The following is a 27,814-nucleotide window of genomic DNA, read 5'->3' on the forward strand; positions in this document are numbered from 1 at the left end:
TATTATGAGGATTAGCTGAGTCAGTAGATATAAAGTGCTTAACACATGGCAGCATTGTAAGTAGCACTCAGTAAATGTTGCTCTCCATGCTCATAATACGCCCTTCTACAGCAGTGAACATGGACACACATAGAGACTTATTCTGCTTTTGGTACATGGTCAAAAAAATGTAACCCCCCCATCTCCCTCCCACCAAAAGGCCTGTATCCTCTCTTTCAAATTCCTCCTACCCTCCTGCCCACTCCCACGCCCCCTCCCCTGGCCCCCGGCCCCAGTGTGGTCTGGATGGGCCCCACAGGGGCAGGGACAGGGACAGGACGTGGGGCTGTATCTGACAGGAACCTGAGGGGCTGGCCCGGGAGGGGATTGGGGCCCGGCTTCCTGCAGGGAGGATGGGCTAAGGCAGGCACACAGTGCCGGAGAAGATGCCCTCCTGGGCCCTCTTGGTGGTCATCTCCTGCCTCCTCCCGGCCCCCCAAAACCTGGCACAAGTCACCAGCCAAGGTGAGGTATGTGGAGGGTGGAGATCACCTATACCCAGGAAGAGGGAGCCCTGGGAGGGGGATGTGCAAAATAGGAGGCTCCCATTGGTCCCCGACTCTTGCCCACAAACATACCAGGGAGGACCCAGAGCCCAACTCACCAGCTATTCCTCAGATGCCTCCTTGCTGGCCTCGGACTCAGAGGCCCTGAACTGTTTCTCCCGAACATTTGAGGACCTCACTTGCTTCTGGGATGAGGAAGAAGCAGCGCCCAGTGAAATATATCAGCTGCTGTATGCCTACCAAGGGTATGTGCTGCATCATATATATCATATATATGTATCATGTATATACCACTCCCCTGTATCTGTCCTGTACATACCGCAGCTGAGCCCCATTCCAGTAGCTTCCCTGCCTTTGGCCCTATCAGAGGACTACTCCAAGTACATGCCCTAAGTAGCCACCTAATGAACAGATGTGCTTTGGATATACCCAGCTCACACCCCTACGTAACCCCTAATCCCACCCAGGCACTGAGAAGAAAAATGGCAGTATTGGAAATAGAAGTTGGGTTTGGGCCCAGACCCGGGTCCTCAGGGCTGAACAGGTGGCTGTGTAGGTAGGATGGACTTCTCCTGTGCCCACAGGGAGAAGCCCCGTGCCTGCCCCCTGAGTTCCCAGCGTGTGCTGCCCTTTGGAACCCGGTACGTGTGCCAGTTTCCAGCCCAGGATGAAGTTCGCCTCTTCTCTCAACTGCACCTCTGGGTGAAGAACGTGTTTCTGAACCAGAATCTGACCCAGCGGGTGCTCTCTGTGGATAGTGTGGGTACGGACCATCCTCCGGTCATCCTGGCCCCCCTGTTTGCTGCCCTCAGGCCAGCTCCTAGAATTAGACTGAGCTGTGCTCTTTCAAGACGATGTGGATGTCCCCCCACTACGAGACCCCCAGAGGCACCTCAAGAGCCCCTTCTCATTCCTCTTAGCCTCAGAGCTAGACTTCATTTCACACCAGAGACACCCTGACTTTCCCATCATTAACCTAATCATCGACTCACTCACTCGTCAGTTACAGAATACCTACCATGTGCCAGGCGCTGTGCTAGGTGACAAGGGTGCACAGATGAAGGGAGGTCCCTGCCCTTGAGGATCACTGAGCCTGACACACCTGCAGTGAGGTCACTGTTCTTCCAAGGACAGGAGAACAGGATGAGGAGCCTCCCTGCCCTGCCCCAGGGGCTGCCCTCAATCCAGCCTCCAGTATCCCCTCTCCACAGTCCATGGGTTGAGCTGTAGACTGTGGCCCCCAAAGAGTTCTGATGTGCCCTGTCTCACCCTCAGGCCTGCCAGCTCCCCCCAGCCTCATCAAGGCCATGGGAGGGAGTCAGCCAGGGGAACTTCAGATCAGCTGGGAGGCCCCAGCTCCCGAAATCAGTGAATTTCTGAGGCATGAACTCTGCTATGGCCCTAAGGATCCAAGGAACTCCACTGGTCCCACAGTCAAACTGCTGCTGTCCACAGAAACCTGCTGCCCAGCTCTGCGGAGACCAAACCTAGCCCCGGCTCTGGACCAGTCTGCATGTGCTCAGCCCATGATGCCCCAACAGGATGTACCGGAGCAGACCTCCACAACTAGAGAAGTATCCCGGCCTTCTTCTGCTCTACCTCCTATCTCCTACCCACAGTTTTGCCCCCAAGAAAGGATAGGCCATACTTTGGGGATTCCAGATGGAGTTGGTCCTTAGAGAGTTAATATAGGCTCTGATTAGGAGCCATGTCTATTTAGGGATCTCCCACTTTGGGTCATTCATGCCAACAAAACTGAGAGCTTCAGGCCTCCAAGTTAATGGGGATTTCCCTAAAAATCCCTGAACTCCACCTGAAACCCACTGACCTGGCTCCCAGTCTGTGTGCATATCTATCCAGTGAAGAACTGAGTGTCTCTCCACAGGCATGTTGTGGGGCTTCAAATATAAGAGGTGGAGGCTCTCTTGGCTGAGAGGCAGACCTACATTCTGAGGCTGGCATTCTTCTCCCAAGGCTCCATCTCTGACAGTGAAGGGTGGAAGCTGCCTCATCTCAGGGCTCCAGCCTGGTAACTCCTACTGGCTCCAGCTACGCAGCCAACCTGATGGGGTCTCCCTCCGTGGCTCCTGGGGATCTTGGTCCCTCCCTGTGACCGTCGACCTGCCTGGGGATGCAGGTGAGTCAACAAAGGTATGGGGAGATGGGGAGGAGATAGAAAAGATCTCTAGAGAGGCCTGGGCTGGATATGGAAGCTCTGGGAACCATGGTCCTTCCTGATGACCTCAAACTTGCCACTGGACAGAATGAACTATGTTCAGGGAGAGAAGAAAGAATAGGAGTAAATGTTCCAAGTTATGTGTGTAAAGATGATCTGGATACCCTATAGAGCAGGCGCACGTGGGCTCTGATGGGACTTCCTTCTCTGACCCCAGTGGAAATTGGACTGCAATGCTTTACCTTGGACCTGAAGAATGTTACCTGTCAGTGGCAGCAACAGGACCATGCTAGCTCCCAAGGCTTCTTCTACCACAGCAGGGCATGGTGCTGCCCCAGAAACAGGTGAGAAGTAAACTGCTGATTGAGCTTGATGTCATGGGAGAGAAGCACAACCTTGCAGAAAGAAGGGAGAGATTGTCTTGGTCCTCTTCACTCCCCTCCCTTGTCCGCCGAACCAAACAGCCTCCATGCTCTCATCCTCCAATGGGTATTGTATCTTCTCAACCTCTCTTCATACTCGCTGGGAATGCCTTGGTTTCATGCAGCTTTAATCATGTCACCTGGACCATTCCAACAGCCTACATTCTCATCTACCTCCGATTTACCCCCCATGCTGCTGACAGACTGACTATTGTTAAACTCAAACTTTGCATGGCCTTTCCCTACTCAAATGTGTACTGCAGCTTTTCACTATCTATCAGATCCAATCAAAACTTCACCTGGCCTTCAAGAATTTCCATCAAACACCTCACTGATCTGTCACTTCCTTCATATCGAGTATATAACCAAGTCTTACTGATTTTTCCTATTAAACATCTCTAGAATCTGTCCACTTTTGTTCTTCACTGCCATCATCCTAGTACAAGCCATCATCATCTCTCACCTAGGCTATTGAGAAGACTTATTAACTGATCACTTCTTGGATCCTCCAAAACATTCTCCACACAGGAGCTGGAGTGAGTTTTTTTTTGTTTTTGTTTTTTTTTATTTATAGCTGCGTTGGGTCTTCGTTTCGTGTGAGGGCTTTCTCTAGTTGCGGCAAGCGGGGGCCACTCTTCATCATGGTGCAGGGACCACTCTTCATCGCGGTGCACGGGCCTCTCACTATCGCGGCCCCTCCCGTTGCGGGGCACAGGCTCCAGACGCGCAGGCTCAGCAGTTGTGGCTCACGGGCCCAGTTGCTCCGCGGCATGTGGGATCCTCCCAGACCAGGGCTCGAACCCGTGTCCCCTGCATTAGCAGGCAGACTCTCAACCACTGCGCCACCAGGGAAGCCCTGGAGTGAGTTTTTTAAAGTGCAAAAAATAGGGACTTCCCTGGCGGTCCAGTGGTTAAGACTTCACCTTCCAATGTAGGGGGCGCAGGTTCGATCCCTGGTTGGGGAGCTAAGATCCCACATGTCTCGCAGCCAAAAAAAACAAAACATAAAACAGAAGCAGTATTGTAACAAATTCAATACAGACTTTTAAAACGGTCCACATCAAAAAAAAAATCTTTAAAAATAAATAAATAAAAGTGAAAAAATAAATACAACATCCTCTGCTTAAAACTCTTCCAAGATTCATAGCTTCCATTGATCTTAGGACAAAGAAAAGAATACTACTGCGACCATATAAAGTTCTAAAAGGCTCAGCCCCTATCAATGCCTTCAGTTTCATCTTATACTATGCTGCCTTTTGTGCTCTGTGCTCCAGTACTGGTCTATTTTGGTTCCCCCCTACCTGCCATGATCCCTCCTGCCTCTGGATCTTTGCACATGCTGTTTACCCAACTCTCCTATCTTTACTTAACCTTTATCCTTCAGATCTCAACTCAAATGTCACCTCCTCAGGGAGCCCTCCCCTGACCTTCCTCCTTAGGTCCAATGGCACTATTATACATCCTTGTTGTACCACATACCTCTCCTTCTTAAATACTTATCATAGTTACAATTTTACATTTGTACCTCACATAATTTTTTTTTTTTTTTGGCTGCATTGGGTCTTCGTTGCTGTGCGCAGGCTTTCTCTAGTTGCAGTGAGCGGGGGCTACTCTTTGTTGCAGTACGAGGGCTTCTCATTGCGGTGGCTTCTCTTGCTGCAGAGCATGGGCTCTAGGCGCGCGGGCTTCAGTAGTTGTGGTACGTGGGCTCAGTAGTTGTGGCTCATGGGCTCTAGAGCTCAGGCTCAGCAGTTGTGGCACATGGGCTTAGTTACTCCACTGCATGTGTGATCTTCCTGGACCAGGGATCGAACACGTGTCCCCTGCATTGGCAGGCAGATTCTTAACCACTGCGCCATCAGGGAAGTCCCATGGTTATTTGATTGATAACAAAATTCTGTCTCAGAGCTCCAGTTGAGAAAGGCTGATCTTGACTATACATGATCCATGAGGGCAAAGTCAGTGTCTGCTTTTACTCACCAATATGTTCTCAACTAACACGGTGCCTGGAACACAGTAGATGCTCAGTGAAAAAAAATTGTTGAATGAATGAATAATGAAAAAAAACCCCACTATTAACAGTTTTAATGTATTCTTCCAGTTTTTATATGCATTTACATATGTCTATACACAATATTCAGTTTTCAATATAAATTGGATCGCATTATATGTATGATTTAATAACTTACTTTTTTTGTTTTTTTATAATTATTTTATTTTTATTTTATTTTTGGCTGTGTTGGGTCTTCGTTTCTGTGCGAGGGCTTTCTCTAGTTGTGGCAAGCAGGGGCCACTCTTCATCGCGGTGCGCGGGACTCTCACTATCGCGGCCTCTCTTGTTGCGGAGCACAGGCTCCAGACGCGCAGGCTCAGCAGTTGTGGCTCACGGGCCTAGTTGCTCCACGGCACGTGGGATCTTCCCAGACCAGGGCTCGAACCCTTGTCCCCTGCATTAGCAGGCAGATTCTCAACCACTGCGCCACCAGGGAAGCCCCAGTAACTTACTTTTTTACTTAAAAATATGTCTTGGAGATCATTACAAAAAGATGTAACTCATTCTTTTTAATAACTGCACAGATTTCCATAGTATGGAGGGGCCATGAATGGATTAAAAGGTGGCAAAACTGAATTCACATATTCCCTGCCAAAACCTGCTCCTCCTCTTCTGGTCCATCCTGCTATCAGCTCAGTTTTCCACCCTGAACTTCTGCCATTTCTACACCCTCCATATCCAATCAGAAACGCTTGTCATTTCTACCTCTACAGTATCCCTTGAATCCATCGATTTCCCTCTACCCCAACTACCACAACCCTACTTTCAGATCCTCGTAACTTTGCATGTAAAATACATAACATTGTCCTAATAAATTTCTCTGCTTCTGGTCCACCTTCACAAATCCTCTCTTACAAACCGCAGTTAGAGTGACTTTCCTAAAGTACAAAGCTAATGATGACAATTCCTGTTTAAAATCTTTAAATGTCTCCATCATTACTGCAAGATTAAGTTTAAGCTCCTCAGAAAGGCAATAAGGCCATCCATGACCTTGGTCTGCTCACATTTACCACTCCCCACCAGACCCTCTATGCTAAAAGCATTCTGCACCACTTAGAATTTCCCCCAGAGTACCATATCTCTTATCTGTGTACAAGCATGTGCCTGGGATGTCTGTTTGTCCCCTCTGCCTGTCCTATTTATAGTCCAGGACTCAGTCTAAGCACTGCCTTGCACGGGAACTATCCTCTGACCCTCCCCATCTGGGTTAGATGATCCTCCTTGATATTCCCAAGCCAGCCCGTGCACATCACAGAAAAATACCATCTGTTTGTTTTTCTACCTTTCCCATTGAAATGACAGGTCCTTGAAAATTATTCCTCTGTGTAGTCATAGGGCCTATTACAGTGCCTGGCACGTAGTATCAATTATTTGTTGAATAAATTAGTAAACATAAAAATATATAAAATGATAAATAATTTTAGTAATAGCTAGTCATTTAGGGGTTATAATCAGGAAGGAGACAGGATTTATTTGTTCAATAAACAATTATTGAAGGTGACTATGTACCAGGCACTGGGGATAGAGTGACAAAACAGAAAAGCTTCCGGCATTGTTGGGGCTTACATTTTAGTTGGGAGAAGGGAAGAGGGGGTGAGAAACAAGTAAAGAAATAAAGGAATAAGGTTATATGATAGAGACTAAGTGGGAGGGTAGGGGAGAGGTGCTAATTTCAACTGAGTGGTCGGAGAAAGCCTTGCCAAGGAGGTGACAGGTGAGCTGAGACCCAAGTGGCAAGAAGAAGTGAGTCACGTGAGATCTAGAGGCAGGGCAACCCAGGGCAAGGTGAGCTGCAAAGACAGTTCATCTGGTATATCTGCTGCACAAAGAGAAGATCTGTGTGCATGAAGGGTGGTAAACTGGTGTGAGAATTGTAGGAGATGAGAATGGGGAGGTAGGGAGGAACTCAACCGTATGGAGTCCTATAGGCTCTGGTAAGGAGTTTGGATTTTATTCCAAGGGGGATGGGGAGCCACTGAAGGATTTTAAGCAAAAAAGTGACATGATATGATTTACATTTCAAAAAGATGTTTCCTTGTGCAATTAAAAAGAAGTAAGAGTGGAAGCAGGATCACCAGTTAGAAATGTGCCTTAATCCAGGCAACAGATAATGGTTTCATCTAATGCAGCAGGGGTAAAGATCAAAATAAATGGACAGATTTGTCATATATTTTGGACATTATCAGATCAACATTTAGGATCTGGTTGCTGTGTGGAGAGTAAATTGAAGGGAGTGGCAGAAATGGAGGCAGAAAAGCCAGTTAGGAGGCTGTCATAATAATCTATTAGTAAAATAACGTTTAGAGGTGACTAAGAGGGCCGCCTAATGAGAACAGGTTAAAAACATGTTTTCCTCCAGAAAGATGAAAGCTCTTTAATCTCTGAAATAATACCATTCAAAGTAGGCATTATTAACCCATTTCACAAATGAGGAAACTGAGGCAGAGCTAAATCAAATAATTTGCCCAGAGTTATACACCAATAAGCCAAGACCTGAACTCTATAGCCCATGCTGTTTTCCTATCTCATCTAGCTCTTTTCTTAAGAAGAGGCTGGACACCAAAACAAACCTCAGAAAACAAAACATTATGACACGGGAGAGAAAGCCCTGGAGGCCTATCCAAAGAACAAGTTAGATTATAATCCAGTCCCCTGTGGGATGGGGGATATCAGAATTAGTCTCTGAGGCAGGCCTGATTCAGTGACTCTATGGGACTGATTCGTAGGGACCCCGTCTGGGAGAAGTGTGAAGAGGAGGAGAAAAATCCAGGATCACAGCCCTCCCAGTTCTCTCGCTGCCACTTCAAGTCACGAAATGACAGTGTTATTCACATCCTTGTGGAGGTGACCACAGCCCAGGGTGCCATTCACAGCTACCTGGGCTCCCCTTTCTGGATCCATCAGGCTGGTAAGAACTTTCTCCCCTTCTCCTCCCACATAGTTCCCACCTCTACCGTGTCTGACCCCATGCCCAGGATCACCAACTCTGATACTTCTGACCCGTGGCCCTGGTGACATGATGTCTCATGCACAGAAGGGCTTAGGCCAGTCCCTGCTGACGTCCCTGTAGTGCTCATCCCCACTCCAAACTTACACTGGAGGGAGGTCTCCAGCGGGCAGCTGGAACTGGAATGGCAGCATCCATCACCCTGGGCAGCACAAGAGACCTGCTATCAGCTCCGATACACAGGAGAAGGCCATCAGGACTGGAAGGTACAGTCAAGGAACAAATGCCCCCAGACCTCATAATCAGGGTATCCCTGAGTTTCACTGTATCTGTTATCAGGAGTGAAGGTGTCTGTGTATTCATGTCTGAGCTTGTTTATCTATGTTTTATCTGATTCAACTGGTGTCTTAATCTCTCTTTGGCATCTGACACTGCTGACTGCTCCTATTTAAAATTTTCTCCTTCCTTTGCTTTTGGGATATCAGTCTCTCCTGATTCTCGTACCACCTCTCTGACTGAACCTCCTCACTCTTTCCTGGCTCCTCCTTTCCACACTTCCTTAATAAGTTGTGCTTCCAACAGTCCCATCCTAGACTCCTTTCTCCTCTAAATAAATATATATGTTCTCCCTAAGTGAGTGCTTCAACTCTGTGGTTTCAATGACTATACATTAACCATCCCAAACTTATCATTCCAACACCCACATGGAAAGGAACTTCTATACCATAGGTGAATTACTTAAATTTTTGAAGTCTCAGTTTCCTCATCGGTGAAATGGGGATAAAGCTATGTACTTTCCAGAGTTACAGTAAAAATTAAATATATAAATATTTAGCATACTGCCTGGCAGATAGAAGGCGCTCAATATACATTAAATATTAGTTTCTTTCTTTACTTTTATTCTCATTCACCACATATATATACAACTTCTTACCAGACAGCTCTATCTAAAAGCCTCCAGGGCATTTCAGACTCAGTATATCCAAAACTGAACTCATCTTCTTCCCCAAACTTATTTTACTTTTTTACTGAGGTATAAGTTACATAAAGTAACACAAATCTTAAATATACCACTGATTAATTTGTACATGTGTATACAGCCATGTAACCATTACCCAGGTCAAGACAGAGATTACTTCTAGCACCCCAGAAGTGTCTCATGCCCACAGGTCACATACGCACACCCTCCAAGGAAACCACTACTCTGACATTACCACTCATAACTTCTGACTGTTGTTGAACTAATAAAATAGAACCATACACCATTTCTTCCTCAGACTTACCTCTCCTGTTCCTTGTCTCTGACAGTGGCACCAACACTTACCCAGTTACCTGAGCCTGGAATTATCTTTGACTCTTCTCCCTTTTCCCTTCCCTCTATTTATCAACAAATTAGTTGAGTTTATTGTACTAATAGGTCTCATGTCCCTACTACCACTGGCTTAACCTCACCTTTGACCATCCAGCCGGCCCATGCACGCTCTTAGTACACAGAACACTCTGTAACCTCCAATCAAGCAACTCAGGCAGCATTACACTCTTCTTGGTGCTCCCGTGGTACCTTACTTATATCATTATTATTGCACTAATTACTTCTTGTAACTATTTACTTGTGTGGGTGTCTTACCCTTAAGACATGTGAGACCATGTTTCATTTATCTTTTTCCCCAGTGCCTAGCCTATGCCAATGCGTGGCATATCATAAGCAGTTCATAAATGTTTGCTAACTGATCAAGTTAATAATGTCTCCCTGCCTGTGCACACGATTCTTGTTCCCTATGCTTGGAATCTCTCCTCGTAACCCCAGCACCTAGCACAGTGCTGGCATCCTCTACTTAGAGGATGTTATTTGTGGCCTGGTCCACGTGGCTCCGAGTATCTGAGCGTGTCCGGGGTTTCCATCGCCCGACCTGGTCTGGTGCGTGCCTGGTCACTGTGTGTGTACCAGATCTCTGTCGGTTTATCGTATGTATATGTGTCAGGATTAGTACTCTGTGTACATGAGTCTGTGTGTCGGGGGTGTACCGCACCAGGCAGGGCGAGGCCGCAGGCAGGGCGAGGCTCTCTGTCCTGGTGTTCTTTCCAGCCAGCTTCCGCTGGGATGAGCGTTTTCTGCCAGCGAGGCTCTCTGGGGGAAATCCCCGGGGACTCAATGCGGTAGGATTTCGGTCAAACAGATGCCGAGTTCTAGAGGCCCCGACGCCGGCCCACCCGGACCCGGAGCCTGACCACCCGCTCGCTTCTCCTCTGCGCAGGTGCTGGAGCCGCCTCTCGGGGCCCAGGGAGAGACCTTGGAGCTGCGCCCGCGCTCCCGCTACCGTGTACAGCTGCGCGCCAGGCTCCACGGCCCCACCTTCCATGGACCCTGGAGCGCCTGGTCCGACCCAGTGAGGGTGGAAACCACCTCCGAGACGGGTGAGGGCCGAGCCAGAGCGAAGGCGGTCAGCGGCTGCGCGAGCGGAGGGGCGCCGGCTCAGCGAGGGGCGGGGCCGCGGCTGAGCGGACTTACCCGGCGCCCCGGGGCGGCGAGGGGTGGGGCCTGGTGGACCTGGGGGCGGGGCTCCGGCCAGGCGCGGCCCCCCCGAGATCTGACTGCTTTTGTCCGTTAGCCTGGATCTTCTTGGTGACCGCTCTGCTCCTGGTGCTGGGCGTCAGCGCCCTCCTGGGCCTGCTGCTGCTGAGGTGGCAGTTTCCTGCGTACTACAGGTACCGCTCGGGTCAGGCGGGAGACGGGGCCGTGGTCCGGGCGAGGCCAGCGGCCTCTAAAGAAGCATCCCCGCGTCACTCTATGTCACCCGCTCTCCGGACAATCCCACATCCACACCTGTGGCGTCAGCTGCTCCCAGCGCGTCTTCCCCGGGAGTCGCACTGCCTCCTTACACTCTAACATGCCCACTATACGGGACACCCCAAACAGCCCCACCTTCTGACTCCATCTCAGTAACAAGGCTACTGTCCCCCTGTCACCCAAGCCGGAACACTTAGGCGCCACCCTCGCCCTTATCCAGTCTGGTCCGGTCATTCCACCTCCTAAAGCTCGCTCAAACAATAGCCCTCTTTTTCTAGCCGTACAGGCACTACCCGACTCACCAAAACGGAGCCCCTTCTCCCTCCAATCTAGCCTCACGCAGCCACCAGAATAATCTTTCTAAAAATGCACACATGAACTTGTCACTCCGCCTCCTTAAGTCACATTATTAGCTCCCCAGGATAAAGTCCAGACTCTAGAATGACAAGGAAGGCTGTGCAAAATCTGGCCCCTGCCAGGATTTCCACCCTCCCACCCTGTGCATCAGCCTTGCCAGACTGTTGGTGATTTCCTCCACAAGTCAAGAGATTTTACTTCTCAGTGCCTTTGCACATAATGTCCTGTCTGCCAGGAATATCCTCCCTGGATGACTAATACCCATTTATCTATAAATAACTTTCTTCCCTGACTCCTAGGAAACCTTTCATGACCTTCCCCTATTGGCTACTTTCTTTGTGCCCCAATACAGACTTCTTCCGTAGTACCAGAAGCATTTTACTGCATTCACTTCTTTATATGTCTTCCCTATGCCTTACTTGGTCATCCTTAAATCTACAGCACAGGGCCTGCTAAATAGCACACACTTAAATAAATGTTATTAATGAATGATTTGTTTATGTGGGGAGACTATGGCTGAGGAGAAATGGCATTGGAAGTTATAAACATAAAGGACAGAATCCATACCACCTCAGTCCTTCAGTTGGTAACATCTCTCGATTCTTGAAGACTCAGCTCAGAAGGCACCTCCTGCAGGTGGCCTCTTTAGATGGCCCTAGGCTAGATTAGATGCCCCTCTTCTGTGCTCGCATCTCTCCTTGAACATGTCTTTGAGCTTTTAATCCACTCATATGTATGAGCAGACTGCAATGCAGCCTCTATGCAAGTAGCCAGATCCAACAAAAAATTTGGGAGAGAAGAGGGAGGTGGTGCTGCTGAACCAGGCGTACTCAGTTCCTTTTCCCCAATTTACCAGATACATCACTCCTTCTTCCCTGGAGAGATACGAGTGAGGTCACAGAAGAGGCCTGAAATGTCGTTCAGCTAAAGTCCCTCCATGTGGAAATATGAGCCTAAGGAATTGGAGGTTCCCCCAACATACCTTCATCCACGTTCTTCCTGGAGAGACCACCTTCCCCAGTAACTTAATAAAAGCCCCATTGGTTCTCTCCATTCATTCATTCAACTAATTTCTTGAGAACCTATTATGGGCCAGACACTGTTCTACACCCTGGAGCTACAAGAATGAGCAAATAGACAAACTCTTTGCTCTCATGGAGTTTACATTCTCGTATATGTGATATATATAAGGATCTAATAAATACACAATAAGTCAAGTGCTATAAAGAAAAATAAGCAGAGCAGGAGACAGAGAGTGATGGGGAAGGGAGGTGGTTCTGTTTTAGGGCAGTCAGGGAAGCCCTCTCTGTCAGGATGACGTCTGAGCAGAAACCTAAATGAAGTGAGGGAACAAATCAAGTGTTCCAGGCAGAGAGAACAGGAAGTGCAAAGGCCCTGAGGCAGGAGTGTTTGAGGACACTCAAATCCCTTTTTTGAACCTCCGCACTACTGAGTTCCCTCCGCCACCAGAGGTTTCCTTTTCACCTTTGCTCCACTACCTTACTTTACTGCCTTGACTACACTCTTACCTCTCCAAGCTTGCTCCCCCACCTCACTGCCTCCCCCCACGGCCCCCCCTCAGGGCTCCCCTCCTAACTCACTCCCACAACTCAGTCTCCTTCTCTTCCTTCTCCTCAAGGAGCCTGAGGCATGCCCTGTGGCCCTCACTTCCAGACCTGCACCGAGTCCTAGGCCAGTACCTTAGGGATACTGCAGCCCTGAGTCCGGTGAGTGCACCCCTGCTCTCCACCACCCACCACCAGCCCTGTGTGGAGCTGGATCCTTGCCCTACCACACAGCTTTTCCAAGGCCCTTGCCCACCAGCATACCACCCCTGGGTCCTACCGCCAACCGAACCCTCCTTTCTACACAATCCAGGTCCTGCTCCTACAGGACCTGCTCTAATCCAGACCCCTTCACCCCCTCCCCCATCTCTCCCAGCCCAAGGCTGCAGTTTCAGATACCTGTGAGGAAGTGGAACCCAGCCTCCTTGAAATTCTACCTAGGTCCTCAGAGAAGACTCCCTTGCCCCTATGTTCCTCCCAGGCCCAGATGGACTACCGAGGATTGCAGCCTTCTTGCCTGGGGACCATGCCCCTGTCTGTGTGCCCACGCATGGCTGAGACAGCGTCCTACTGCACCACTCACATCGCCAACCATTCCTACTTACCACTCAGCTGCTGGCAGGCCCCTCGCGCCCAGTACCCTGGACAGATCCAAACCCTCTAGTCCTTCCTTCTGAACTTCCCTACCCACCGCATCCCAACAACACAACCATCTCAGACCTCACGTCCTTCCCGGTTGTCTACCCTCCTAGCTGGGCTTCATAACACTGATCTTTCAGTAGTGCTGCTGACATAAATCCAGGACAAAGCTCATTTGACTTAGCTCCTCTAAATTTCACCTCCTTTCTGTCTCCTCTTTAATGCCAAACTCCTTGAAAAGGAGTCTCCACTTCCTGACTCCCATTTACTCCTCAGACTACTTCAATTCATTCCCCTACTACCACTCTGCTAATGAAACTACTCAGGCAAAACTCACCTCAAATTTTTCTCATCACAAGATCCAATCAGATTTTGTTAATTCTCAATCCATTTGATCTCTCTGTTGTCATTTGTCATGGTGGCTACTCATTTCTCCTTTAAATTCTCTCCTCCATGGCTTGCATACATCACCATCTCTCCTGGCTCTGCTCGGGCCTCTCTGAGTATACCAATAGTTTACAGCATAAGCTCTGGAGTCAGAGCTGGGTTCAATTCCTGTCTTTCCCACTTGCTAGCTGTATGGGCTTGAGCAAATAACTTAAGGCCTTTGAGCCTTAATTTTCTCATCTATAAAACAGGGATAATAACAGAACCCCATAGAGTTGTAAAGAGCATTTAGTGAGATAATCTAAGTAAAGCACAGTAACTAGGACATAGTAAGTGTTTGATATGTCTAAACTATGGTAATTATTCCTTCCTAATCTTATCCTGGAATCTCTTCCACTCCTTAATTACTGCAGTCCCTCAAGAGTCCATTCTTAACAGTCACCAATCCCATCCGCTCTCATTGCCTTTCCTATATGCTGACCATTCCAAAGTTCTTATCTGCAGCCCAGACTTCTAACAGCACCTGTAATGGTTTATGCAAGTAACCGTTTACATGTCTGTCTTTTGTTACTAGATTGTGAGCTCCTTGAGGGCAAGGGCTGTGATTTATTTGTCTTCCCTCCAACCCCCACCCCCCAGCACCTGGAGTAGTGCTTGGTGCATGGTAGTAGGCCTTCAATAAATGTTTTCTAAATGAAGGAAATCTTTCTGGACAATGCGGCCTTAACCCCATGCCTCTCATCCTCTCTGCCATTCATATGCAGCAGTAAATGTGCTTAGGCCATTCTGATTATGGATTCCCCTGACCCTTTCAAATTCTCAAACAAACAGTATTTTTTGCTGACTCCGAATATACCCAGTGTGTCAGTCAGGGTCTTGGCAGAAATAGATGACACACTCAATCTGGGTATCTGGATGAGAGTTTAATAAAGGGCATATTTATAAAGATGAGGCAGGATTTAGGAAAACCATCAAGGAATAGTGCAGTACCCCGGGGCTAACAACAGTTGGGAGCTGGTACCCACCGCACCCCACCCTGGGCATCAAGGGGTAATGGGAGAGAGTAGTTATGAGACAGGGAGAGAGTAGCTACAGAGAGGGCCGCCTGGCAGGAGCTGTGGCAGAGAGCTACAGCCAACCTGTGGGGATATGGCGGGGACGGAGCCAGGGGAACAAAAAGCTCATGTCTGCTCTCCTCTTCCCCCAACCCTCACTCTCTGATCTCCTGATCTCCTGCATCTGCCCTAACAAAGTACCGCGAACTTGGTGGCTTAAACAACAGACGTTTTTTATCTCTTAGTTCTGGAAGCTAGAAATTCAAGGTGTCAGCAGGGTTGGTTGCTTCTGAGAGCTGTGAGGAAGAATCTGTTCCATGCCTCTCCCCTAGCTTCTGGGGGTTTCCTGGCAATCTTCAGTGTTTGGCTTGTAGAAGCATCACCTCCATCTCTGCTTTCATCTTCACATTGTGTTCTCCCTGTGTGTGTCTGTGTCCAAACTTTTCCATTTTACAAGGACACCAGTCATACTGGATTAGGGCCCAACCAAATGACCTCAACTTAACTAATTATACCTGGAGTGACCCTATTTCCAAGTAAGGTCACACTCTGAAGTACTGGGGCTTAAGTATGCAACGTATAAATTTTGGGGGGGAGAGACACAATTTAACCCATAACATCCTCCCATTGGTGGAATACAAACAGAAACCAGAGCCCAAGGGAATCCATTGACGCAGGCCATATGAGTCAGCCTCACAGGGCACACGGCAGAGTAGAGGATGAAGAGTGGACCTGGATGGGACAAATGGATGACATCTGGTATACTCACTTTCCATAATTCCTTCCCCAAGCCACGTTCAAGGCTCCAGCTCTACTCCTAGGGACTCAAAACTAGGATTGAGATCCAAACCACTAAACCTCTCACCTTTACACCGATTCAGCCGTCATGTCCTGACCCCTTTTACTTACTAAATTCGGCCTCCTCTTCTCCATCTCCACTGAGCTATTACTACAGCCTCTACCTAATATCTCTGCCTCCAGTCTCTCTCCCTAAATCCAACCTGTATGTTGCCTCCAGATTGATCTTCCTGTTCATCTCACTCCTTGCTCACTCCTTACCTCTAAATCTTTAGCTTGACTCTTCAGAACTGATCTCGTTCTCTTCTACTATTTCCCTGTGTGAGGATTAACGGTGTTAACACAATGCCATGCATATAGTAAATAGTGTTTACAGGGTTATCTTTTTTTAAAAATTAATTTTAAATTTATTTTTGGCTGCGTTGGGTCTTCATTGCTGTGTGCGGGCTTTCTCTAGTTGCGGCGAGCAGGAGCTACTCTTCGTTGCAGTGCGTGCCTGGGCTCTTATTGCGGAGCACAGGCTGTAGGCGCGTGGGCTTCAGTAGATGTGGCACGCGGGCTCAGTAGTTGTGGCTCGCGGGCTCTAGAGTGCAGGCTCAGTAGTTGTGGTACACGGGCTTAGTTGCTCCGCGGGCATGTGGGATCTTCCCGGACCAAGGATCGAACCCGTGTCCCCTGCATTGGCAGGCGGATTCTTAACCACTGAGCCACCAGGGTAGTCCCTACAGGGTTATCTTTATTTTTATCCCAACTGGGCTGTTCCACCCCCTGAATATCACCTATATTTTATTCCCTCCATGCCCTCTGCTTCCCTACATTCAGGTCCTTCCGGTGGGAGTTCCCCAATATAAGCAGCTCCTCAGCCTCTAATTATCTATCTCTAAAGCCTTGTTCTCCTTCCCTCCAGCCTAAGAGGAATTGATCTTTCTCCCCTAGACTGAAAAAGCTCCCTGTGTTTTCTATCCCCTTTCTTCCTGGGCAAGGTGCTTGTTCTACCCTCTTCCATCTCCTCTGGCTCTTCACCTTCAAAGATGCATAGGCATCTTGATGCTGGCATTCCCTCCAGCTCCCATGCACTGCCCTCTTTTTCATTCCCAAATTTCTTATACAAGTAGCCCATGCTTGCTGCCTCCACATTCTCCCCACCCCTCTTTCTGCAACCCCTTCCAAACGGAACCCAAGCACCGCCTCGCCTGATCCCTTTCTCTCCAAGGTCACTGAAGATTTGTTTCCCAATAGCCAACTCTGACCTTTTCTGTCATCACTCTATTTGACCATTTTGTATCATATTAGAATCCCTCCAACTTCAAGGTCCATGTCAGTTATAATCTCCACTGGCTTCTTTCATTCCTTTATTTTTAAATGTTCAAATTCCCTGAAGTTGTACTCTCATTTACCCTGTTGTTCTTTTCCTCTACAGTGACCCTTACACCAGAAGCTGCAAATTGCTGGCTATGTTCTGCCCTCAGAAATGTTTTGTTTGGCCCTTACCTGCACGGAAACTCTCACTGACTCCACAATGCCTGGCAGATAAAGTCCAAATTCCTTAGCTTAACATTTAAGGCCCTGACCAGCCTGACCTTTCTATGTCCTCTGGGGTTAAGGGACTCCCCATTTCCAACTCCAGGACATCTAACTAACTCCTTGTTTTCCAAAGTAATTGGAAAGAGACAGCATGAATGCTTCAAAATTAAAAATAATAACTATCATTTGGGTTAAGGGCCCCCAAATTTTCTCTGTCATCATCAGAGTTGATCTTAGGCTAAAGACTGAAAACGCGATTTTTTTCTATCCTCTCTCTGGGGCAGTGTAGCATATGGTTAGATTGCTGAGGTTAGTTAGATAGTTTGGCTCCACTAATTATTATGGCCTGTGTGCCTTTGGGCAAGTTTCAAACCTTTCCCTGACCAGGTTTCTTTTTTTGTAAAAAGGGAATAAAGCATCTGCTTTATGGGATTAAGGATTAAACTCAGTAATGTATGTAAACTGTTTAAACACCGCAGTTAGCAGATGGCCAGTAAATGGTACCCATGATTATTTTTATTATTGCTGCTTCACCTCTAAGCATATCATACAATTCATTGAAGTCATTATTAGAGCACGGATTGAATGGGAGTCAGGCCTGGACCCCTAACAACATGGGACCTCGGGCAAATCCTTTCTTGGGCCGCGGTTTCTTCACCTGTAAAATATGGGTATGTTGCTGGGATGGGGAGGGTGCACCATGTGCAGATTAGACTAGCAGATCTCTAAAATTCCTGACATCTCTAAAGCCCCATGGGGGTGAGCCCCTGTTTCCCTCACAGGGCAGTCCAATCTTATCTCCCAGATAGGCAGATCCGAATTCTGAATCCTGATCTTTTTTCTTGACCATAAGGAATTCACCCCTCTTTCAGCCTCATTTTCCTTGCTTGTAAAACAACAACAAACAAAACAGTTTTTAAAAACAAACAAATGAGCTACTTCCTTCCTAGCAGTGTTTCCGCAGGCACTAAGCTAACAGTGGACGCTCCAGCCTTCTTTCTGCTTCTAAGCTGCTCAATCAACTCCTGCCCCCGCCTCCCCGCCCGCTGCCTGTAACCTTCTCTAAACAGGGTCAAGTGCTTTAGCTGAGTCCTGCACTTTGTATCATAAACACGATCCACAAGCAGAGTTAAGCGTGAAGGGCGGGTGCGGGGAGGCTGAGGAATGAATGGAAGCGACCTGGGAATGCACGCAGCTCAGGCCCCGCCCCCAGACGCGACGCGCCCCGCCCAGCCCCGCCCAGCCCCGCCCAGCCCCGCTTTCCGACACCTGGTGGGGCAGGACCTGCCTTTGCCTCTCTCCCACCCTTCAAATCCCGCTCCACTGCTGGACTCCCGTGAGATCTGCGACTTGCCCCGGAAGACCCGCCCCCTGCGCCGTGGAGGCCAATGGGCAAGGGCGACGGTTGCGACAGTTGGGTTTTGAAGGAGCCAATGAGTGCTCGGAGCGGAGAGTTTAAGAAGCGTAAATCCGCACCGCTAAGGTCGGTCTGGGATCCGAGCCTGCTTTGAGCTGACGGTGAGAGGCGGGTGGGCCGAGCGAACCGGGGTGAGGCCGCGGCCGGGGGTGCTGGGCTGGGAGGGGCTGCGGCCGGGGTGGCCCTGTGTGGTCGGCCGTCCCAGAGCACGGTCGCCTTTCTTCCTCCGGGGCTCAGCGGGCAGCCCTCTCCCTCCAGACACTCCCATGGCCCAGTTCGTGTTCGAGAGTGACCTGCACTCGCTGCTGCAGCTGGATACACCCATCCCCAATGCACCCCCTGCGCGCTGGCAGCGCAAGGCGAAGGAAGCCGCGGGGCCGGCCCCCTCGCCTATGCGGGCAGCCAACCGATCCCACAGCGCCGGCAGGACCCCGGGCCGAACTCCCGGTCAGTGGGGTGCGGCGGGACGCGGGCAGGGAGGGAAGGGCTGAGAACAGCCTTCACGACTGCTCCCATGGGAGCCTGTTGTGACAGTCTGGCTTCCCTCTCCCTGCCCCAGGCAAATCCAGCTCCAAGATTCAGACCACTCCCAGCAAACCTGGCGGTGACCGCTATATCCCCCATCGCAGTGCTTCCCAGATGGAGGTCGCTAGCTTCCTCCTGAGCAAGGAGAACCAGCCCGAAGACAGTCAGACGCCCACCAAGAAGGTATGTGTCCCAGGGGGGCTTAAGGCAGGAAACCGATCCGTATAATCTGGATGATACCACCACCTCACCACCACCCTTATGTGCCAGGAACATCAGAAAGCATGGGCTTTGAACCTGAACGGTTTTGATGTGGAGGAAGCCAAGATCCTTAGGCTCAGTGGAAAACCACAAAATGCCCCAGAGGGTAAGACCTGAAGTTTTCAGCTCTTGGAGGGAGGTGTCATTCCATCCCCAGCGCTCGGGATAGATGAGATGGCTCTTCCCACCTAAGACTGAGGGGAGGGAAGGTGCTTATCTGGCCTTCCTGGTTAGGGGCAGGGGGAGGTGTCAATTCTCCCAGTGTCTAGACCCACTCCGTTGCCACAGGTTACCAGAACAGACTGAAAGTACTCTATAGCCAGAAGGCCACGCCCAGCTCCAGCAGGAAGACCTGCCGTTACATTCCTTCTCTGCCAGACCGGATCCTGGACGCCCCTGAAATCCGGAATGACTACTGTAAGTGCAGCCTTCTCCCTGTCCGGTGGATGGAGAAAAAGGGAGAGAAAGGGACCAGGCAAACTAGAAAGCTCATGCTTTTCCCTTCCCCCTCTGGCAGACCTGAACCTTGTGGATTGGAGCTCTGGGAATGTACTGGCTGTGGCTTTGGACAACAGTGTGTACTTGTGGAGTGCTAGCTCTGGTGACATCCTGCAGCTGCTGCAATTGGAGCAGCCTGGGGACTATATATCTTCTGTGGCCTGGATCAAAGAGGGCAACTACCTGGCTGTGGGCACCAGCAGTGCTGAGGTGCAGGTGAGACTTGTCCCTGTGCTGCAGCTCTATTGTTCCCCCAGAACAAGACCCCAGGGGTCTTGCCCAGCAGGAGGATGTTAATGCCAAGTCCTGATCTTCATGGTCTTCTCTCTCTGTAGCTATGGGATGTGCAACAGCAGAAACGGCTTCGAAACATGACCAGTCATTCTGCCCGAGTGGGCTCCCTCTGTTGGAATAGCTATATCCTGTCCAGGTTAGTGGTTTTTGCTAGTCTGTTACAAAATCAGTCTATGATTTTGGCCCCCTCTCCCCGGATTGTACACCTCTGAACTGAAGCAGCTCTGGCCTGCTGGTGGCGTTTGGCACTGCTACAGGACCTGATTCCCTTCTCCCCTCCTGCAGTGGCTCTCGCTCTGGCCACATCCACCACCATGATGTTCGGGTAGCAGAACACCATGTGGCCACATTGAGTGGCCACAGCCAGGAAGTGTGTGGGCTGCGCTGGGCCCCAGATGGACGACATTTAGCCAGTGGCGGCAACGATAACTTGGTCAACGTGTGGCCTAGTGCTCCTGGAGAAGGTGGCTGGGTTCCTCTGCAGACATTCACCCAGCATCAAGGGGCTGTCAAGGTGAGAGTGGGGCTGGGCTGGGCTGGGCTGGGCTGGGCTGGGCTGGGCTGGGCTGGGCTTCTGCAGACTCTCACTCAGAACCTCTGGGGACATGGGATGGTGGCATTGGACTGGGTTAATCTGTGAGCCCTATAGGTCTGTGTCTAGCTCTAGTACCTGCTGACCCCAACTTTTTATCCCACCTAGGCTGTAGCTTGGTGTCCCTGGCAGCCCAACGTCCTGGCAACTGGAGGGGGCACAAGTGATCGACACATTCGTATCTGGAACGTCTGCTCTGGGGCCTGTCTGAGTGCTGTGGATGCCCATTCCCAGGTAGTCTTCCTTATTCCAGCCTCTCACTCCCAGATGCGTTCTTAATTCTATATAGCCTTCCTGGGCAACCACGTCCCCTCCAGTGGCTTCACTGATGCTATACTCTGATGGTTTCCAAACTTCTAACTCAGCTCTCACTCATGAGCTCCAGACCCACATTTCCAACAGTCCACAGAGAGCTTGTCTCTAACCCCATGTGCTATAGGTGGCACCACCCTAATATGTCCCAAATTAAACTTGTCACTTCCCCTTGCCTCCCTGAAATGTGTTCCTCCTCATCCTATGTTGTTGTGAGGGACACCACTCAGAAATCTGAAAAACCTAGAATCTTTCATCCTCCCCACCTAGTCACCAAGACGTCTCAGTTTTACCTCAGAATATCATTTACACATGTCCCCTCCCCTTGGCCTCATCCTTCTCCCCAGTGGAGGCTCACAGCACTGGTCTTTTCATATCTCTTCCAGTCTGTCCTCTGCACTGGTCTGGGTGGTCTGTTTCTGTCCTCTTTAAACCCTGCAAGGGCTCCCTATCACCTACAGTATATAATCCAAATGCTTTAGAATGATATTTGAGGCCCTTGCTGGTGTGTCTCCCTGCAAGCACTGCAGCTTCCTCTCTTGCCAGCCCCCTGCCCAGCACATGCAGCCTTCATTCTAACCTTGGGCTCAGGTTCAAATTCTGGCTCTGCCTCCTACTAACTTAACTTGCATGTGATCTTAGGCAACTCGCTGAACTTCCTCCTGCTTGATTCCTGATCTGTAAAGTGAATAACAGTTATAACTCTCAAAAGGCTTTTGTAAGGACTACAGTCATTCAAGTGTGAGTCCGTAGCACCTGGTAGGGTGGCTAACACCACGGTGGACTTGGTTCTGATTTGAGTAGTGTTGGCCCTACGTACGTCATGCCCATGCCACTCCCTCTCCACAGGTGTGCTCCATCCTCTGGTCTCCCCACTACAAGGAGCTCATCTCAGGCCATGGCTTTGCCCAGAACCAGCTGGTTATTTGGAAGTACCCAACCATGGCCAAGGTGGCTGAGCTGAAAGGTAGGTGCTAAGTGACAGAAGCCAGAAACAAAAGGGCACGTATTGTATGACTATTTATATGAAATGTCCAGAAGAGGCAAATGCAGAGGGAGAAAACAGATCAATGGTTGCTAGAGGCTGAGGGGAGAGGGTAATGAGGAGTTACTTTCTTTATGGAGTGATGGAAAAATTCTGGAATTATTGTTGTGATGGTTGCACAACTCTGTGAATATACTAGGAACCAATGAACTGTACACTTTAAAAGGATGAACTTTATAGTATAGTGTGTGAATTGTTAATTACCTCAGACTGTTATAAACAAGCTCTCAAAATTGGAAGGCTATAGGTATCTACCTTCATTTGTACTGCTCTCACTTTTTCCCTCCTCATGCCCCAGGTCACACAGCCCGGGTCCTTAGTCTGACCATGAGCCCGGATGGGGCTACAGTGGCATCAGCAGCAGCAGATGAGACCCTGCGGCTGTGGCGCTGCTTTGAGTTGGACCCTGCCCGGCGGCGGGAGCGGGAGAAGGCCAGTGCAGCCAAAAGCAGCCTCATCCACCAAGGCATCCGTTAAGGACCAACTAATCTCAGTTTTTTGTGCTTTTTTTTTTTTTTTTTTTACTTTTCTAATAAAGTCACGTCTCCCTCTTCTCCTGGCATGACCTCTGTCCCAGCAGCCTTCCCAGGGGCTCCTCTCTACTGTGATCAGAGAGCTAGAAACATCCGTCCTGTGGGCACCTTGACCATCCCTCCTGTTTACAGACAGGCTGGCAGGCTTTGTACCCACCTCCTCCATTCACACATGTACACACACAGCCTCAGCGGTTTCCTCTGTCACTTTTAATGAAGACATAAGGAGTGAGCAGCCTCCACAGGCTGTATTCCCAGGCCCCCACCACCCTGACCTTTGGCCAAGAAGCTCCTACTTCAGTGTGGGCTGGAGAAGGAGGGAGCCTGGGTCCACAGTGACAGATTATTGCTGACCTCTTCAGTGTGAGGAAAAAGGCCACAAGACCCTGGTGGGGGCCAGCCCTGAGTGCTCCTCTCCCACGTGTAAGGCAGGGAGGGGGAAATAAGTGTCCAGCCCTTTCGGCCCCTGGCTCTGGAATGGCAGAGGGCAACGAGGCCATGTCCCTGGGGCTGGCCAGGAGAAGAGGAATGGAAGCAGTGGTCCCTGTGTACCAGCTGTGGGGAGCAGAGGGCCTGTACCCTGCTCAGTCCTGACCACATAAGCCCTGGTCACAGGTGTAGCTGGGGAGGACAATGACAGATGCTGCCAGAGGTGCAGTCCTGAGGCACTTAGGTGGGCGCCTAGCTAGGCCATGTTTCTCAGTTAGCCTTGACTTTGGCAGTACCTGGAACTCCATTTTGCTGAAGTACACGGGGCAGCCGCTTGCCTTTGGTGTAAGACTGATACCAGAAATTGGAGAAGAGCAAGAAGAAGATGGTGCCGTACATCCAGATGAGGTGGATGATGATTGGATACTGGTAGTTACAGCTGGGCATGAAGTAGTACTGGGAGATGTGCAGCGAGACCAGGACAAACTGGATCTAGGACAGAAAGGCAAGGGTCAAAGGGCACAGTGAGAGGACTGGAGGGAAAGGGGGTAGAGAAACAGAATGCCGAGCAGGGAGGGCTGGGGTCAAAGGTGAAGTAAGCTGGCTAAAGGTAGGATCCAGACCAGAATGTTGAGGGGACGGTTGTAGGTCAGGCTTAGGCCCCTCACCAGCTGGACAGCTGTCATGTGCTTTTTCCACCAAAGGTAGGGCTGAGCCACAGGGCCAAGGGCAGACAATCCATAGTACAGGTACATGACGACGTGCACAGAGGAGTTGATCATGGCGTGGAAAGAGCCCATTCCTCCTGTGCATGGACAATCAGGACCTGAGTTGGGCCTCTGGTCCCCAGTGCCCGTCCCTCCTCCCCCAGTGGTCTTCACCACTCACCTGGGGCAAATTTTATCCCCCACCACCAGCTCCAGGGAAGCACTGAGTGGTGGAAGACATGTAGGAAGGTCACCTGTCCATCTTTCTTGCGGAGAATAAAGATCACCTGAGAGAAGAGTGGGGTAAGGGGTCTCAGAGGCAGGGCCTCTCACTCCTTTCTCCCCACAAGTTCTCGAATCTCATGTAACTACTCACCGTGTCCATCAGCTCAATGAACTTGGAGAACAGGAAGAGCCAGGCCACCCGAACCATCTGTAAGAAGTCAGGGCAGCCTTAGGACCGCCAAGAGCCTCTAAACTGGCTCATGAGCACAGGGCACGTCCAAACTGCTCCTATCCCCAGGTTGCTAAGGACCTGGCCTCCGTCCCCACTTACCCTCAGTGCCTCCGGGTTGCTGGAAAAGTCCACTGGGTCGCAGCGCCAGGTGTAGGTACTCAGCCAGCCAGACATCAGGAACTATGAAGGGGTGTGGATTAGACCGCCAGACTTCCCTCCCTCCCCCAAATCTCTTCTGTTCTCTAGACGGAGAAATAGAGCTGAGCCTCTCTGGAAAGGAGATGCCATGCTCTGGCCCTAGGGCCTGCCCCTTATCCTGCCGGCAGGAATTAAAGCCTAGGCATCCTGGGGCCCCACCTCATAGACGATGTAGAGGGAAAATGCCACCAGTGAGAAGTTGTAGACAACCATGAAGCTGCGGAGCTGGAAGGGCTTCCGATTGGCCATGACGCGAGGCCCAAGTGAAAGAACGAAGTACACGTAGGTCAGGAGGATAGAGGTCATTAGCAGGGGGGACCCCATCAGAGGGTAGCCCTGGATCCGGGGATCTGTGAATAAGGGTCAAAGGAGTCAGGAAGGGTCACAGAGTCCAAAGGGTCCCCACCAGGTGTGCAGACATGAGATCAGGTCACAAAGGGTCAAGGGATTTGAAGGGACTCTCCACCATTAGGAGACAGCCCTAGATCCAGGGATCCCAGGGTGGGAGGGAGAAAGGGTTGGAGGACAGCATCTCACCTGCATGCTTCATCATCTCCTGGTACAAGTTCACAACAGCCTCCATCCTGGCTAAGGACTCTGGCGAGGTAGGGAGGATGGGTGTCAGACAGGGCCGACTGTGCTCCCCCCACCCCCCAATTCCACCCCTGACCCACAGACAGGACACAGACCAGACGGGACAACCCCAGCAGCTCACTGCAGAAAGGACAGAGCAGTGAGAGGAAGGAATTGCTGGGGACTAGGGTGAGGAGGAGGCCGCTGGGGGTGGGGGGCGGGGTCTGCTTCCCGCATACCCTGCCTGCCTGGGAAGGGCTCCTCCGCCCTTCCTCTCCACACCTTCCTCGCCCCTCCTCACGCTCTGCTCCTCTCCAGAGATTTTCACTTCCTGACCTCCCCTACCTTCTTCCACAAGAGGACTCTCAATGTCTGGTCTCTTTCCAGAGAGTCTTCCCTCCTACCAACAGGGGACTCATCTCCAGACGAACCTCCTCTCCCTTCCTCGCCAGTCCCTCACCTCCCCAGCCCTGGGTCTTCCTTCTCTCCAGGGATCCCCCCCTTCAACTTCTCCTGCCCCATTTCAGGATGCACATCTCGCGGGATGGTCCCTCCTGTCCTCTCCCCTGCTGAGTCACCCCCTCAGGCTCTCCTCTGCCCTCCTTGGCTCTCACCTCCAGCCTCTCCTCTCGTCTCCAGCGCTCTCCTCTCACCCTCCCTCTCCAGGAGCCTGGCTCTTTGAGACTCCTGCCCTGGCGGCTCCACCTGTCTGACTAGATCTGGCAGCAGCCCCGCCCTCTGCCCACCCCGCTGTACTGCACATGGGGTGGAGGGTGGGTCCAGGCCACAGGTCAGTACCTGGGGGACCCACCAGGATTGAGAAAGCCAAGTAAAGCCCAGGACTCACCACCCACCCACCCCAGACCAGTCAGATGAGCTAAGCTTCTAGGTTTTGGCTAGAAACCTCCCAGGACGCCAGCCCCAGGCCTAGCCTTGGCCCAAAGAGAACTGCTGAAAACCCACACCCAGCATCCCCTCCTAAATTAGGCATAGATTCTCAGTTTGTCCTACTTCAGAATGGGTACCATCACCCTTCTCTCCCAGGGAGGGGCAGGGAGTGGCATGTGAGGAGGTGGGGAGTGGGGGAGGTCTCAGGAATCTTGCCCTCCCTCAAGGAGGGGGTCGTAATGGGCTAGGCCCTCTTCCCCTCAGAGCCTGAAGGCATGTCGGGGGAGGGCTCACAGGGACACAAAAGCCTTGGCCCAGGCGGAGGACAGCCTGGGACTCGAGGCAGTCCTGGAGGAGCAAGACGTTCCCCCAACAGCCAGGACAGGAGATGCTCTGCGAGCTGCCTGCACTCTGGTCGGCCAGGTTCCCTCTACCCAGAGAAGCACCTGTGCAGGTACTAAGTGAAGAACACACCTTCTGACACAGCTACGGAGGCTGCACACGCGCCCCTCACACACACATGTCACAGACGCTCCCCCAACTTCCTTGCCGACCCACAACTGCTCCACCAAGGTCAGGCTCCAAGTCCTCCCATACACACAGCCCCTGTCACAGCTCCCCGCCACCAACGACAACTCGCCAGTGGCTATAGCACACACGTGCACGCAGAGCCCACCTGGCTCCTGCAGGCTGCAAGTGCCCTCCTCTGACACTCTGACCACCCGGACAAGTCTTCATGGACTTTGACATGCATGGTCTCTAACACTCAGGCCTGCTCCTAACTACGTTCACACTGGCAAACACACCCACTCACACACACTCCTTCACAGGACCCGCATTACCATGTGCAAGTGCTTGTGCTCAAACGCAGGTTTCCTCACACGTCTGAGTCTCAGATGAATGTGGTCACATACAAAAACTCACACAGCCCACCTGCAGGTGAACGAACCCAACATCACCCACACTGTGTGCAGACATATACCTGTCCTGGGTCAGGCACACCCACAGCTCTCTTTTCACGGATGGCAGTCACCATTCTTCATTGATTCATTCATTCATTCATTCATTCACAATCAGACTTTTGTTGGCTGCTTATTCTGGGGTAGGGCCTACCCAGAGGCACGTGCTCTAACACACAGTTCCTCCCCGACCCATGTGAGCTTGCCAGCTTGTTATCTCCCAGGCTCTCTCAGCCACCATCTCCAAGTTCACCTCCCCCCAGCCTACACACGCATGCACCCTGGAGGTCAGGGGTGGCTCGAGGCTTCTGGAAGGACCTCTCCCCAAGTTTGAGCAGAATCTGGGTGTGTCCCCAGTGGGGGAACTCAGTCTGGTCCTTCCTTCCTTTCAGATGGATGGAAGGGAAAGGCAGACAGGCAAAGGAAGGGGGCGGTGGCGGTGCACAAGGGCGCCAAGGGGAGGAAGGAGTAAGAGGGGGAGAGGGGCAAGAGAAGGAGGTGGTAGAGGAAGGCCCAGGTTCAAGCAAATGGGGGCCCGGCGGGAGGGAGGCTGCTGGGGAGGCCCAGCCCCGGAGAGCTGGGACCTCCCACCCACCCTCCCCAGGAACGGCCTCGCCCACAGCCTGGGCAGGGCAGGGCAGGGCAGGGCAGGCCGGGCGGCCCAGCGGGTCAGGGGCCTGAGCACGTGGCAAGCCCGCCGTGGGAGGTCCCGACTCACCAGTGGGGGCCAGGCGGGCAGTCGTGGAGGGCTCGGAAGGAGCAGGGCCGGAGAGGTGTCCCCAGGGCCAGGCTGCCTGCCACTTCCTCATCTGCTGGGCCGACTTTCTGTCACCAGAGGGGGAGGGGGCGGGCCTGGTGGGGGGCGCCCGC

General features: G+C 51.1%; 3 protein-coding genes across 7 annotated transcripts; 2 read left to right on the forward strand and 1 right to left on the reverse strand.

The window, feature by feature from the left end:
* The first annotated feature begins 425 nt into the window (after nucleotides 1-425).
* On the forward strand, nucleotides 426-16,143 carry MPL (MPL proto-oncogene, thrombopoietin receptor). Its single transcript, XM_036845402.1, has 12 exons — nucleotides 426-504; nucleotides 658-790; nucleotides 1,130-1,308; nucleotides 1,821-2,119; nucleotides 2,520-2,682; nucleotides 2,939-3,065; nucleotides 7,923-8,104; nucleotides 8,267-8,409; nucleotides 10,399-10,558; nucleotides 10,753-10,849; nucleotides 12,928-13,015; nucleotides 13,230-16,143. The coding sequence occupies exons 1-12, from the start codon at nucleotides 426-428 to the stop codon at nucleotides 13,515-13,517; spliced, it is 1,938 nt and encodes a 645-aa protein (XP_036701297.1). The 3' UTR covers nucleotides 13,518-16,143.
* On the forward strand, nucleotides 12,958-22,754 carry CDC20 (cell division cycle 20). 4 transcript variants are annotated; one of them, XM_036845443.1, is made up of 11 exons: nucleotides 12,958-13,015; nucleotides 18,932-19,120; nucleotides 19,233-19,381; nucleotides 19,469-19,565; nucleotides 19,748-19,876; nucleotides 19,977-20,173; nucleotides 20,293-20,387; nucleotides 20,537-20,765; nucleotides 20,952-21,077; nucleotides 22,005-22,122; nucleotides 22,499-22,754. In XM_036845443.1, the coding sequence occupies exons 2-11, from the start codon at nucleotides 18,940-18,942 to the stop codon at nucleotides 22,675-22,677; spliced, it is 1,500 nt and encodes a 499-aa protein (XP_036701338.1). In that variant the 5' UTR covers nucleotides 12,958-13,015; nucleotides 18,932-18,939; the 3' UTR covers nucleotides 22,678-22,754. The 4 variants fall into 4 exon arrangements, with proteins under 4 accessions (XP_036701338.1, XP_036701328.1, XP_036701312.1 ...); XM_036845433.1 differs by having other exon boundaries at nucleotides 13,001-13,015; nucleotides 18,911-19,120; XM_036845417.1 differs by lacking the exon at nucleotides 12,958-13,015 and adding an exon at nucleotides 16,751-18,774 and having other exon boundaries at nucleotides 18,911-19,120.
* ELOVL1 (ELOVL fatty acid elongase 1) lies at nucleotides 22,689-27,814 on the reverse strand. Of its 2 annotated transcripts, XM_036845463.1 has the most exons (9): nucleotides 27,663-27,751; nucleotides 26,828-26,918; nucleotides 25,062-25,121; nucleotides 24,684-24,874; nucleotides 24,426-24,506; nucleotides 24,246-24,302; nucleotides 24,051-24,156; nucleotides 23,831-23,967; nucleotides 22,689-23,654 (listed from the first exon to the last, which is right to left on the reverse strand). In XM_036845463.1, the coding sequence occupies exons 3-9, from the start codon at nucleotides 25,105-25,107 to the stop codon at nucleotides 23,433-23,435; spliced, it is 840 nt and encodes a 279-aa protein (XP_036701358.1). In that variant the 5' UTR covers nucleotides 25,108-25,121; nucleotides 26,828-26,918; nucleotides 27,663-27,751; the 3' UTR covers nucleotides 22,689-23,432. The 2 variants fall into 2 exon arrangements, with proteins under 2 accessions (XP_036701358.1, XP_036701351.1); XM_036845456.1 differs by lacking the exon at nucleotides 26,828-26,918 and having other exon boundaries at nucleotides 22,922-23,654; nucleotides 27,663-27,814.

Source organism: Balaenoptera musculus, chromosome 1 (genome assembly GCF_009873245.2).
Source record: "Balaenoptera musculus isolate JJ_BM4_2016_0621 chromosome 1, mBalMus1.pri.v3, whole genome shotgun sequence".
Taxonomy (NCBI): domain Eukaryota; kingdom Metazoa; phylum Chordata; class Mammalia; order Artiodactyla; family Balaenopteridae; genus Balaenoptera; species Balaenoptera musculus.

What these genes read in the sequence shown, in the direction of transcription:
- MPL (XM_036845402.1), top strand. Translation starts at nt 426, where the DNA reads ATGCCCTCCTGGGCCCTCTTGGTGGTCATCTCCTGCCTCCTCCCGGCC. An exon ending in TTTCTGGATCCATCAGGCTG is followed by an intron (nt 8,105 to 8,266) that starts GTAAGAACTTTC and finishes ACGTCCCTGTAG; the next exon opens with TGCTCATCCCCACTCCAAAC. An exon ending in AAGGCCATCAGGACTGGAAG is followed by an intron (nt 8,410 to 10,398) that starts GTACAGTCAAGG and finishes TCCTCTGCGCAG; the next exon opens with GTGCTGGAGCCGCCTCTCGG.
- CDC20 (XM_036845443.1), top strand. Translation starts at nt 18,940, where the DNA reads ATGGCCCAGTTCGTGTTCGAGAGTGACCTGCACTCGCTGCTGCAGCTG. An exon ending in AATAGCTATATCCTGTCCAG is followed by an intron (nt 20,388 to 20,536) that starts GTTAGTGGTTTT and finishes CCCCTCCTGCAG; the next exon opens with TGGCTCTCGCTCTGGCCACA. An exon ending in AGCATCAAGGGGCTGTCAAG is followed by an intron (nt 20,766 to 20,951) that starts GTGAGAGTGGGG and finishes TATCCCACCTAG; the next exon opens with GCTGTAGCTTGGTGTCCCTG.
- ELOVL1 (XM_036845456.1), bottom strand. Translation starts at nt 27,753, where the DNA reads ATGAGGAAGTGGCAGGCAGCCTGGCCCTGGGGACACCTCTCCGGCCCT. An exon ending in GGAGATGATGAAGCATGCAG is followed by an intron (nt 24,875 to 25,061) that starts GTGAGATGCTGT and finishes CCTTATTCACAG; the next exon opens with ATCCCCGGATCCAGGGCTAC. An exon ending in GGGGATAAAATTTGCCCCAG is followed by an intron (nt 23,968 to 24,050) that starts GTGAGTGGTGAA and finishes GTCCATGCACAG; the next exon opens with GAGGAATGGGCTCTTTCCAC.